Source organism: Bactrocera dorsalis, chromosome 5 (assembly GCF_023373825.1).
Source record: "Bactrocera dorsalis isolate Fly_Bdor chromosome 5, ASM2337382v1, whole genome shotgun sequence".
NCBI classification, from domain to species: Eukaryota; Metazoa; Arthropoda; class Insecta; order Diptera; family Tephritidae; genus Bactrocera; species Bactrocera dorsalis.
Window position 1 is genome coordinate 7,446,821 of NC_064307.1, and position 13,580 is coordinate 7,460,400.

Below are 13,580 nucleotides of genomic sequence, written 5' to 3' on the forward strand. Positions count from 1 at the left end.
CCGTTCCGGTTACGTAGATCCGTCTATCATGGGAACGGTATCTATTGTTGTCAATATCCACTTAATGAAGACCCTTTAAGGCACGACAATTTCTTTCTCTTCGACTAATATTTTTGTCTAAAATTTTTTTTTTTTGCAAAAAGGTACTAGTACGAAAGCAGTTTACACTTAAAAATCCCGATTTGAAGCTAGATGTGGCTGGTTCACTATGAAGGTAAGCGTGAGCTCATTGCATAACCTCATCGCAAGCATATATGTATGTAAGCTATGCTACCCTTAATGGACCCACAATTATCTCTTATGTGGTGGAAGAACCTTATTCGGTAATAACTGTTTATGCACTAAGAACACGGATCTACGAACGCAGCAACTCACGACTTTTAGAAAAGATATTTTTAATCTAACAAAATAATGACTTATAATGGAGCAAGAAGAGGAAGTACAGTTGGCAAAGTAAGCTGCCGCTATACACAACGGTAAATGCGCATTGAGCAGCGCTGCAACAACGAATTTCCAACTGAGTGGGGAGGCAGGCTGGTGTGGAGGAGCAAGGCCGTCGTCTCACACAGCAATTTGTAATTATGTTTGTATGTATGTAAAGACTTTTGCAGTATTAATTGCATGCATAAATATTTTCACGCAAGTACACGTGTGAGTGTGTGTGTATGTGTGGTGGTTAGTACCTAATTGCGCAATCTAAAGGTAGCCAGTTTGTAATTAAACTTATTAAAATGCGCAAATGCAGTAGCTTCTTCGCTTTTAAACACTTCTAAGCACGCAAGCGCCAATGGGCGAGTGGTAAAAGTTCATTTGCTTTTGCACGAACACTTTTAGGTGCACACTGTAACTACTGACTGGAGCATACAAGTAGGCAATGCTGCAATTATAGAACTAAAAGCGATGGAAATCATGCTTCTTTCTACACAATACATGTTCTTTCCGAAGCCACACGCTCACCAGAAAAGTAAAACAAAATTAAAAACAACAAAAACAAAAACAAATGCAATATTAGATTCGTTAATCTGGCTCAAAGACGTAACAGATCGTTTCCATATGAAGAACTCAAGCATAGAGAAATGTTTAGAGCATGCAACAACAAGCATAACATGCCTCGAAGTTGAAGAATAGAATTAAAAAGTTAGTAGGAAATAGTGGAAAATTGCATTTATGCTGCAATAACAGCGCCAGAGATGAAGGATACAGTTACGCTCGCTCATGTAATATTTTCGTGCAGCATATTTGCCGACGAATCAATTCGTGGCGAACTTTGCTAACCAAAATTAAGCCTCGTAAGTAACCAAAAATCAGCCATGAAACTCTTCCGACAATATATTTCCAAATATCAACTACCTCGAAATTTCAAATATTATTATTAAAATGGCATCGTTAGACTTTTTCTCATATTTAAATTCGAAAAAAGAGTACTAGAAACTTTCTTTTGTGATTTCTTGAATCTTAACAAAATAACTTTTAATTTTTTAATTGAAAAATTTTAATATTATGACCAGGTAAAGTTATGAGTAAAACGTCCACACATTAATAATTCTACACATCAACCACATGAAGTTATTTTAGAAATGAGCGTAATTCGAAAAGTGTTAAACGCCTAAAGCGAAAAAGATAGGCTTATATTTCTTAATTTTTAGGTGTGTTGTTTGGTTGGCTAAGCATACTAAATACCCTACAGAGGCACACTTTTACTTATTATTAACTCTAGGAAGGTAGAATAAACAGCTATTTGCCTATTAACTGCGATTTCAGTAGAACACAAATCTCTAGTGAACGTTAGACTGGCTTCAAATCAGAGTAATTTTAGTAAGCATAAATGCCAGTGTTTCACAGACCACAATCGGAGAGTAAATATTTAATTAATCTGTTTTAGAAAGAAAAGACCATAGCATTCTAATTTTTTTAAATATAAAATTTGTATATCAAAATTTGGCTGCACTTAATTTAATGTCAGTTGGCTACCCTGCTTCGTATTATCATTGCCTCAGAGTGCACGTGTGTTCTTCCTTTCACTATCTTCGAAGAATCGGTGAAGGATGACCGTTACTATGTAATAAAATACGCCCCAACCACCTTATAGAAAACCATATGCAAACCATCAAAACAAGGTATCACTGACGCAATGACAAGCACAGCCAAATCGAGAGCAAAGCATAAATTCACACATATTTCCAAATGACAACAAACAGGGTGATATATGAATGGGCTGTAGTGAATTCATGCACGGATACGCACCAGCGCATATTCAGTTATAATGACAAATCATATTGTAACGTGCTGGTATGTGTGTTTAAGTGGTTCTCAACATACCCAGCAAGAAATTAAACTCATAAGTTACATATTATTTCACCAACAATCAAAGCAATAATTTCGTTATATTCCCAAAACTTTCATATGATGGATCATACGACCCTCACGAATCGACAAAGCGCTTTGAGCCCATTTCAAGCTGCTATCAGCTTCGGCTTGGTTTTATGGTTCACCGAAGATAAGGCTGCCGAAATGTTCCAACCTCAGTCTTGCAAAAGTTGAACTAGGGAGGAGAAAGTGGCTGGAAGCTTCCATCTCACTTGAACTTAAACAACAACAACCGAATGGACAATATCCAGTAAGAACTTCCACGATTTACGAGAAGATGAACTTTGCTAAGGCAAGCAGTTCAGTACATCTCTTGTACTCTGCTCTAAGTCAAAAAGTTTCCGGGATGGCATAGAAGCGGGAATACAATTATTGAACCCAAAGCGGAACAAAAATTAAGGACTTCTGTCAAAAACTTATGAAGAATCAATGCAGTATGCGACGCGCAACCGACAGTATTCCTTGTTCAGAGTTTGGCCAGTCGGAAGAAATTCGAAGTGCACCACACCAAGATAATCGAAGAAAACTGTCAACTTAATCTTGGTTTTTGACCTGCTTCGACGTGTTTTTTCCGCCTTCGACTCACCATTGCCGATTGATCGTCTTGTTGATCATCATTAGTTGTTGTTGATGGCCGTACTGGATGTGATTCGTCGTGAACGGATTCTCAGCCCAATTTGAATAAACTAAATTAACTTCACAGTCCGACATTCAACCAATTTTTATACTGGTCATGTAGTTTGTCAGCTGTTTAGATATGACGCGTAGGTTTCCTATTCTTACAGGGTACATTTCAGATATATACAAATATGTAGGTGTAGAGGCGAGTGTCTCAAAAACTCGCTACTGTCTCAAATAGCGAATTTGTAACGGAGATAAATGTGGCAGATTGCGGAATTGCCAGCACAATGTGAAATTAGACCTCACAAACCATTACCACCTGATGAGGAGCGACCGAGCAACCAGGACGTATGATGAACAGAAACTAAGTGAAAATTGACGAGGGGCGGGTATGATGAAATTATTGTTAACTTGTTAAGGTGCCATAAGCGAATTCAGCAACTCTGTTGGACGCGCACACACGTACTCACTTAAAATGGCACCTAAGTGCAGCAGTATAAGGTGTCCGGCAGTTTCACACTCTAATTTCCTACAACAATTCATTTTGATTTACAACAAAAACATATTTCTACACATATGATTACATATACAAAGACATATATACATACGTTTGTATGTTTGTGGATTTTTTTTTTGTTATTTGCAGCACAATCACAATTACAGAGCGTGGCAAAAACCAAGAAAAGCTTCAAAAGTTGCACGTTGCGGACAGACGGTCAGACAGGTATGGCAAAAAGTCGTCATTAAAGGGAGCGCTGACAATGTGCGACAGAGTCAAATTTCAATGCTGGCGCGCTCGTTTTTGTCCACGCGAATCGCTTGCCACAACAACAACAGAAATACTAACAAACACCTCAAAACACATTGATATAAGGCAGTATGGCACGAGTGTTTAGAAACAGTGGTGAATTGGCTGAGTGGACCACTTTATGCCATTCCAAGTCGCCATCAACCATTTTAAAGCCAACAATTACAAAAATCTAAGTTTCAATGTGTGCGAGTCTGCGCATAAAGAGAAATATGCGTGCGTGCCACAACTCTACATAACATTTTTTTAATTGCTGTTTGAAAGCCAGAGAATTCCATAGAAATGCGGCTTTTGACTTAATTGTTTTCGGGCTTTTATAGCGGTTTTTTTGTAGCTTTGCAAGGTTCTTTGTTGCCAAAATAAAGCCTTATAATAAAAAAGGCGAACAAAGCTGTGCGGCTATTGAATGCGTGTTGGGCCAGTTTTTGTTGACAACTATTACTACTCTGGCCATTTAATTGATTAACCCTGGAAAGGTAGACAAAAGCGTATGCCATTCAATTGTTCTTTTTTTTAATTGCGAAAGTTGCCATTAAAGCTGAGCTTTTTGCTGTCGATCGCGCCATATATCATATGTGTACATTTGTATGTTTATAACTGATTACTAGAAACTTTAACATATTTTGGGGAAATAACTCGCATTGACGAGAAATTTGAAACCTGCCAAGAAATTGGCGCAAAATTCTCCACACACTCACACAATTTTTAATAACCAGAATAATTCATAAAGACTACAAATTACGGTCTGTCATCAAGTTGTCTGCGCTTAGCCGGCAATCGCGTACGTATGAATCAGAATTCGCACGCATGCGCACTGACCGCGAAGTTTGCTGCGATTTTAGCTCTGATATTATTTATGTTTTAAAGTGAAACCCCAAATAAAGAGGTTTTCTCGGGTAAAAACAGCCTTTTTTCAAAACTTTTTTTTAATAAAAAAAAAAATATTTTATTCGAGTTTTGTATTGTTCCAAATATACGCCGTTAGCAAAGAAATTCTAAAATTTTTGGAACAAAAACTGAAAATGGGATTTTTGCCAGAAATTTTTACAAAAAACAAGAAAAAAACGTTAACTTCGGCTGCACCGAAACTAATATACCCTTCACAGGGGCATATCTTTTAGTAACTATGTGTTCGGTTTGTATGGAAGCTATATGCTATAGTATTCCGATCTGAACAATTTTTTCGGATATTATATTATTACCTTAAGCAGTAATCCATGTCAAATTTCGTGAAGATACCACGTCAAATGCGAAAGTTTTACATACAAGCCTTTGATTCCGATCGTTCGGTTTGTATGGCAGCTATATGTGGCCCGATAACGGCAGTTCTGACAAATGAGAAGCTTCTTGAAGAGAAAATTACGTTTGCAAAATTTCAAAACGATATCTTAAAAACTGAGGGACTATATATACAGACGGACGGACAGACGGACATGGCTAAATCGACTCAGCTCAACATACTGATAATTTATATATACACTTTATAGGGTCTTTGACGCTTCCTTCTGGGTGCTACAAACTTCGTGACAAACTTAATATACCCTGTTCAACCCAGTTCACCCTGTATAAACATAAAATTTCAGAGAAATATTTTGCGACATTTTTTTCAAATAGTTGCAATCGAAAAAAATCCTTCGTCCAAGACTATAAAAAATTTATCTCAAAAACCTGTGTAAAATTTCATGAAGATCGTTGTTATTCAGCAAGTGAAAACTTGCTGTTGCTCTCACTACAATATTCATACATTTTATCAAACGCTCATCACTTTTTGTTGTAAACAAAGCAAACAACCGCAATCTTGGCGATTACGAAAAGCATAAAGCCAATGAAGTAACATCCAACTTAACCGTAATCTCGGCAATAAACGAAAAGTTAATTGAATTCGATTTGAAAGAGAGGGGGAGTAAGCCAAAAAGAAACAATGGTAAAAAGGCAGATGAACTCGGCAATGAATTGGCTAATTCAAGCGGACAGCAGTAAAGCATCCACGAATTACTCATCAAAATTACACCTCAATAGGTGTATATGTATGTGTGTATCTGTATCTGCAAAAACTGTTTGCTTTTAATTTCCCGCTGAATATTTATCGCTTCTTGTATGTGTAAGTGTATGTATTCATGAGGAATGATAATTACCAGCTCAGTAAGAGGGCGCTACTTAAATCGATTGGTTTTATTAAAAGCGATTTGAGTAAAATGCGCAGTTTGAGGAGCTGCCGCTGAAAAGCGAAACCCACACACACACACACACACATGTATAGGCGCACATTTCATTGAACATTTGTTGTTTGTTTTGATCGCTTTTGCAATTTCGCTGCGTCAACGCCGGCACCAGCGCCACTTGCCTAACGTCATAAGCAACAACAACAACAGCAACAAACGAATAGCTGCTGTGCGCTCAAGTGTTGCCTTGAAACTCGACGGCGGAGCGGGAAGCGAGCGGTCGGCCACATTCAATGAGGTGGATTACTTTTACTTTGCTTCACACAGCGTAGCCTTTTGTTTATCTTAATAGTTCGCAGATATATTTAAATAATTATTTACAAATTTATATGGGTTAATTAGCAAAATCGTATGTAAATAGATCGGCCGGCTCATTTTGATTTGTTTTGACTTTTAAAATTTGGTAATTTGCTGTTTTTCGTTGTGAAAAACCGCACAATTTTTGGTTTGGAATGTTTTTGTTGAACTCTTTTTTGTTGTGGTTTCATAAATGATATCTTAAAACACTTATCAGTGGATTCAAAAGAAATATTTTAACAAAATTGCTTCCAGTGTTACCTTTCTTTAATTTTTTTAATCAAAACACATTATGAAACTCTTGAATGCCTTTAAATGTGAAAGATGCACCTCGCTCTGGTCGACCTATCGTAGGAAAAGTCGATGAAATTATGGAAAAGATTGACCAGGACCGTCACATAAGCAGCCATGGAATCGCTAAGGAACTCAACAATCATTATCAAACGGTTTTGAAGCATTTAAAACAGGCTGGCTACAAGAGGAAGCTCGATGTTTGGGTACCACATGAATTTTCTGCGAAAAATTTAATGGACAGATTTAACATCAGCGATTCTTTGCTGAAACGAAATTAAATCGAACCATTTCTGAAACGAATTGTAACAGGAGACGAAAAGTCGATCAAATACAACAATAATATGTGAAAAAGATCATGGCCAAGCGTGGTGAAGCTCAACAAATGGTCATAAAGCCAGGATTGACGCCTCGAAAGGTTACGCTGAGTGTTTGGTGGGATTGCAAAGGAATCACCTATTATGAGCTGCTCCAGCCAGGACGAACGATTGGATCTACATTTTATTGTGATGAGATTGAGGCAAGCAATCGAAAAAACGGCCAGAACTGATCAACAGAAAGGGCTTCTATCAGGACAACGCTAGACCACACACATCTTTGATGACTCGGCAAAAACTGGGGGAGCTTGGCTGAGAAGTGTTGATGCTTCCACCATTTAGCCCTGACCTTTCACCAGCGAACTACCATTTGTTTCGGTCAATGCAGAACTCCCTTAATGCAGTAAAGTTGTCTTGAATAGAAGCCTGGGAAAATTAATTGTCGCAGTTTTTCGCCAAACTATCAGAAAAGTTTTACACTGATGGAATACTGTCTCCAACGGAAAAATGGCAAAAAAATGTCAATGAAAATTGTACATGAACATATTTGGTTCATTATAATTCATTATAAGTAAAACGAAAAGACTTTTTCGACTACCCAATACTTTTTTTTACTTTTGGTGCTATAAATTGGCTTATGAGGCATGTTTCTGTTATTATTATTCATCAGTTGTAGTTTATTTGCATTTTTTCCCCGCCTGCCATTCCTACTTGCACTTGTATCAGCAAGTCACTTAAGACAAAAGACTTAAGCAACGAACTCGTTTAACTATATTAGCAGCAAATAGACATAAAAGGTTTTTTAAGAGAGCAGTTATTGCAGTTCACATAGTAAAATACTAAATAAATTTGAGCTTCGAAATAATTCAAAGGTTTTTATAATAATGATCAGTAAATAATAATAACATATTTAAACTTTGAAATAATCCAAAGATTTCTTAATCACAAAGCTGCTGAAGAAGGGACCATAACATTGTCTACAGCTGTGCCTGAAAGTATGCAAAGATTTTGTAAAAAATTCATTTTGAAATGAGTGAAATATTACACGGTAATTCATAACCAGCTTTTAGGCTGCGGCTGCGAAAAAATCAAACACTGTGCCATTAATTGTATCTAAAAGAATTAAATAGCGTATGTTTCTTCATAAATTTGCTTGCCCTTTAAACCTTAATTATGAATAGAAATGAATACGTGCAAAGCACAAGTCTTTAAACTGAAAAAAAACGTTATAAAATTTATGGTCGGTTTTTCCAACTTTAGGTTGGCAACGCGAGGCACTGAAAAAACTTGAATGAAGTAGTGATTCAAACACCACTATTTACTTTTATTATGTTGTTTATCAAAGTATCAAATGTTAAAACCATTTAAAATTATCAACAGAACTAGCTGCTGTATCCTTATACAATATAATTTTGGAAAATTATCATTTATCTACACGAAGACACTCCTTGCCAAACTCCCAACTATATTTTTTGCAAGAGCTTCCAAAAATTCACACATATGTATACATACATACATACATATTAAGATTGTATATTTGAGAAAGCTCGTGTAAACAATAAAAACAGTTACGTAATAGTGAAGACGAATGCCGAAAATAAAGCCGTTATAAATAAGTTCCTCCGTCAAGCGTCCAGATGCAAATTTAACACTCAATTGGAGTTAATTAAAAACGATTGCGATTAATTCAACGCTGACAAGCGAAGCGCATACACATTGGCACGCACAATGGCATTTATACAAGTGCATCGTGCGCATACAAAAATAATGCAGCCGAAGTGACTTGAAGTCTGATAAAGCGTGAGAAAATTACATACGAACATACATACATACACAAATACACTCACACAGATTTCAGTGGCGTAAATGCAGACGTGCTCAACAAGTAGCTTCGGCTTGTGCATTCGTGACTGCCACACACATACCATGCAGAGTATTTATTTGTATGTACATACATATGTGCAGATGTGCACAATGCAATTGCAATTGACTAATTAGCTGTGGCACTCAAAACCAAAACATTTCAATTAACAACGGCGAAGAATACCAAAGCAAACGGTTGTCAACACACACACATAAATTACTGGTGCCTGAGTGAGCGGATGCTGGCATGCTAAGGGCCCACTGCGGAAGCGATGGCAAATGAGGTGCAACCAAAGATGATTGGGAACTCAATAGAGTTTGGTTGTGTGAATTTCCCTACCGAGAAGATGACCAAGCTGCTGAACTGTTATTACTTAATTTGTTCTAAGAGCTTAATCCGTGCAGGTTGGAGGTTTTGACATTGTCTTCACTCACTTAAGCCACCAGAAAATCTAGTACCCAAGCTCGCTCGTTTATGCGAAGCGATAATTAATTCATTGTTTGAAAAACGAACCTGACGGCGGGTGGTCGATAGCAGTCAAGTGCAGCGTTTGTGCCCCAACAGTGTCTTGCGCTTACATAAGAGCTTTCAAAGCCGATAATTTCACACCGAGCCATTGCGTATTGGCATGTATGAGTGTGTGTAGGTATGCCGGAGCGATTGCGTGAATAAATGCGCGCACGAGCGCAACGCCGTGTGAGATACGTCGAAAGCCGCAAGCGCACGCAATTGATAGCCCCCGCACACACAGACACATTCTTATATATTGATATGAACCACAAATAAACATTTAAAATGTGCAATAAAATATTTTTTGGTTGTAAAGTAAACAATGTGAGCACGCAAATAGTTGGAATTATGGAACCGTTTGACTGAAATGCGATACGCGCAACGCACGAGCGCTGTGGCTCCGGCTGTGCCGTTGCTACGTGGTGCGGTGGGCGCGATGCGACAGTAGGCAATGTTGTTTGCGGTGACGGCTTCAGTTGCAGTAAACATTTATACAATAAATCTCAAATTGTACGGAAATGCGCGATTTACTTCTTTATTTGCATTCATTTGCATCGTTATCGCCATTATTCGCCGTTTCCATTTCTCGTTCGCTCGCATCTACACTTTTTGTTTATTTTTATGGTTTGATATTCGATTTTTAATTGCACAATTTTTGTTTTGCCTCCCGCCATTCGGCTTTGTCATAGGAAACTGCCAAGGTGTTCATTTGCGAAATGTTTATCGTTTTTCCTCCTTTTGTTCAAGTTTATGGCATTTGATGACCATTATTTCCGCCATTATCATCTCTATTGAGGTAGTGATTTTCATCACATTTACTCGGAGATTATGCAAAAGTGTTATAATGAAAATTTCAATTTGCCAAAATGCTATTTCAAATTTTTTTTTTGCATCACCGTTCAAAGAATGATGTAATGTTTTGTAAAAATGCATTAGTAACAGATCGACAAATTGTTTAAAGGCTTTAAATTTCCATACAAAATCGCAATAGTGCCAGAGCTAAGACGAAATACGCTACACTTACAGTATTTGTCCGGAAGTCCGGAGTCGCAATGACTGGATTCGGTAGAAGGCATTCCTAGCTAACGAACGAGCGGCTGGTCAGTTGTCTCCGAGCACCTGGAAAGTCAGGACAAACATTTTCGCGCAACGTGTTTCTGTGAGTGGTGTAAACCGAAAATACAGCGATCGTTAGAGCAGAGGTACGCGTAAATTCTGTGTGAAATTCGGTAAATCTGCGACAGAGACGTTTAATATGATCAACGCCAAGTTACTAAGTTTTACTTAGAAGCCCCCAAGAGACTCAAAGGAAGGGTCAATCGGGTCCGACAAGACATCGTAGCCGATTGGCTGACGCCCCGGCTCACACTGCCTTTCTAGTGAACAGCTACCAAACCAAGGTCGGCATCCCAATACTTCCGTAGCCGTCCAGATGTGGCCTCCGGACTTTTTTTGTTTCCTTGCCTGAAAAGGCCGATGAAAGGCAAGCATTTTTAGACGACAGAAGGGATCCAAGCAGCATGCACCTCGGCTCTCAAGGCTATTCCGGAGAATGCCTTCCGTGACGCCTTCAATGCTTGGAAATCGCGCTAGCGGAGCTGCATCGACTCAGAAGGAGCCTATTTTGAAAGTTTTTAAAGAATTGTAACGATTGGTTCAATAAATTTTTTAAATTGACTCAGTTCTATTACTTTCTAGACAAACCCTGTACATAATCCCACTGGAAATTAATATTATTCTTATGACAAACTAATGAATTTTAATATGAGACCTTCGAACGATCGCTCTCATCTTTTTCACTTAATGCTTTTATAAATAGAAAATACATTTTCACTCACCTGTTGATTGGATTCGTCGTCCATCACCGGCAGCAGCTTCACCGTGCTGCCGTTGGTCATGTTAAAACTGCCGCTGCTGGAGAGCTGCTTCATGTGCGGCGTCGACGCCACAACTGTGTTGTTGTAGTGGAAGTCGCGGCTGCTGGCCGCCTCATGGCTGTGATAATCGGAAATAATATCGTTTAGTGTATTGTTGCTACCGCTGATGGTAGTGCCACCACTAGTGCTCATGCGCCCCGACGCGGCTGTGGTGCGTCCACTAATTGTGCCGTTACCGATGTGTACACCTGCACCAGCGCCTCCGCCAGCGCGGCTTCTTATCGTGTCGCCGCCGTTGCCAGTTGTGGCTGTGATTGTGGATACTGTGGATATATAGCTGCGCGTGGTTTGTGGTGATGGCGTGATAGTCACCGCGCCGCTTCCAACGCCCTCCAGATGCGCCGCGTCTTCGCCTCCTCTACGCATATTCACCCAAGACAAACGATTGTGTTGTCTGCGCTCCATTGTTGCCGGATTGCTATCTGTCAGCGCGCCGCCCGCCGTACCACCGCCGCCCGTTGCAGCGATGTGTCTGTTGGTGGTGTCGGCGCCGATTACATAGATGCTCGTCGCATTGGAATCGGTACGCATGCGCATGCGTTCGAGTGGTGGCGGTGTTGGCGGCACCACTGTGCTGCCGCTCAACTGTCTACGGGTGGTGCTCATTGTCATCGGCATTGCTTGTTGGCGTTGTTGCAGCTTCAAATGCTCATCGAGTGCTTCGTCGCTGGAGCGGCCGCGGTATGACGTCGAATTCATGCTGCTTAAGCAGACCGCACGCCTATTATTTGTCACTTATGGCAAGCGCGTGAGTGGAAACCTGTCAAAATGTTGGTAACACTCGGGAACTGTCTACAGAATGACTTCTTTTGTCTCAATCCAATACAACTGAAAAGTAAAAAGATGGAGGAGACTGTAAGTATGCGAATAATAAGTGGAAATAGGCAAAAATAAAGAAGTGATTCATTAACTTTTCAAGGAAGCATGTGTTTCTAGCTAAACTCCTAACTCTTCTTTTTCAAATTCGCATTGGTATTCAACACATTCGCCCATCAAACCAGTTTGTGTTCTTCCCCAACTCTTTTGATTTTTTCGTTGAATTTCGCACAATTCGTACATATGTATGTATGGGTGTTTATGTATGTGTGCACATACCACCCCAGCTACTCATCGCGGCGAGTTTAAGACAGCAAGCTTATTTGATTTGCTGATAATCTCCGGGTGCTGTCGCTTAGCTCACCGCTGCGATGCTGATAATTAATCACATGTGGTCTTCACCTCCATGCAAACACACACACACACACACAAGCAACAAAATGAGTCAGACTCTTTGTTATCGACGCAATGCATGTTTATAGATCACTTGAATCTTCAGCCACAACAGCTGCTTATCTGCTTCCTCCGCCGGCACTGGAATGCCGTATGCCAACAACAACAATGACAGTGACAGTGCTTTCTGAAAGCAAACTATCTCTGAGTGCCCCATCACTTTTACTATCACTTTATTATCGCTGTTTATCTTTTGATATGACCGCATGAGTTGAGCCAGCACACGGACAGACAGCTCAGAAGAATGTAAATATGTATGTCGGTGTACATAAGTGTATCATTGTTTGCATTGTGTCCACTTGTTTCACATGCAAATACAGGGGAGAGTTATCTGCGGAACTGTCTCGAGCGATTATTGACTTGTGTCGCCGGTGAAAGAGACCAATGGAGACGCAGCTGTTGGAAAGCATTCAGAAGCGCTTACAAATTGGATAATTATTATATAAATGCAGTTTATTGCGTGTGTTAAGTGAAATGTTTTCTTGTTTGCAAAAAAATAGTCAAGTTTTACTTTCTCCTAAGACTTTCAATACGCAATGGAAACGATTATTTCAGACAGAAATATTTTCAGCGATATTCTACATAAATTTTAAAAACATCATTGTTGTGTTAATATTTACTCATATTTAAAAGAAGCATCCACAATGGATCAATCGTTTCTAAATGTTCAATTAAAAAAAAAAACAATATTAATAATACATAGAAAATATCTGCCGTCATTGATCTGCTTAGGAATGGAGTTACAAGTTTTTTAGCAAAGTCACAGACAGCGGTTGTTTGCCATTACTCAAACTTATATATGCGATCTAGTAAAAGACTCACTTTTTTATATGAAGGTGAAAATTTTGCTTTAACTCTGTTCGATACCAACTTGAAGTTTCGCCTTCGAATTTATGTTTAAATTGGCATGGTTTCCGCCATTGAGCGACTCTCAACAAGTTTATACAAACAATATAACGGGTGATCCAAGTAGAGCTACTTTTTTCAATATCTTTTTTTTCGAATTATCGGTCCATATTTCTTCAAAAATGATGCGTTATCGCGCCATGATAACCGACTATTTGATGGCTGAAATTG

General features: G+C 39.0%; 1 protein-coding gene across 3 annotated transcripts in view; it reads right to left on the bottom strand.

Annotated features, from left to right (window-relative positions):
- LOC105223411 (sodium- and chloride-dependent GABA transporter 1) overlaps window positions 1-13,580 on the bottom strand; it is a 66,664-nt gene that overhangs the window by 21,446 nt on the left and 31,638 nt on the right. For all 3 annotated transcript variants that reach the window (XM_011201141.4, XM_011201142.4, XM_049458369.1), the window contains exon 2: window positions 11,136-12,062. In XM_011201141.4, the coding sequence (XP_011199443.2) occupies window positions 11,136-11,933 (798 nt within the window). In that variant the 5' untranslated portion in view covers window positions 11,934-12,062. The remainder of the gene's footprint in view (window positions 1-11,135; window positions 12,063-13,580) is intronic.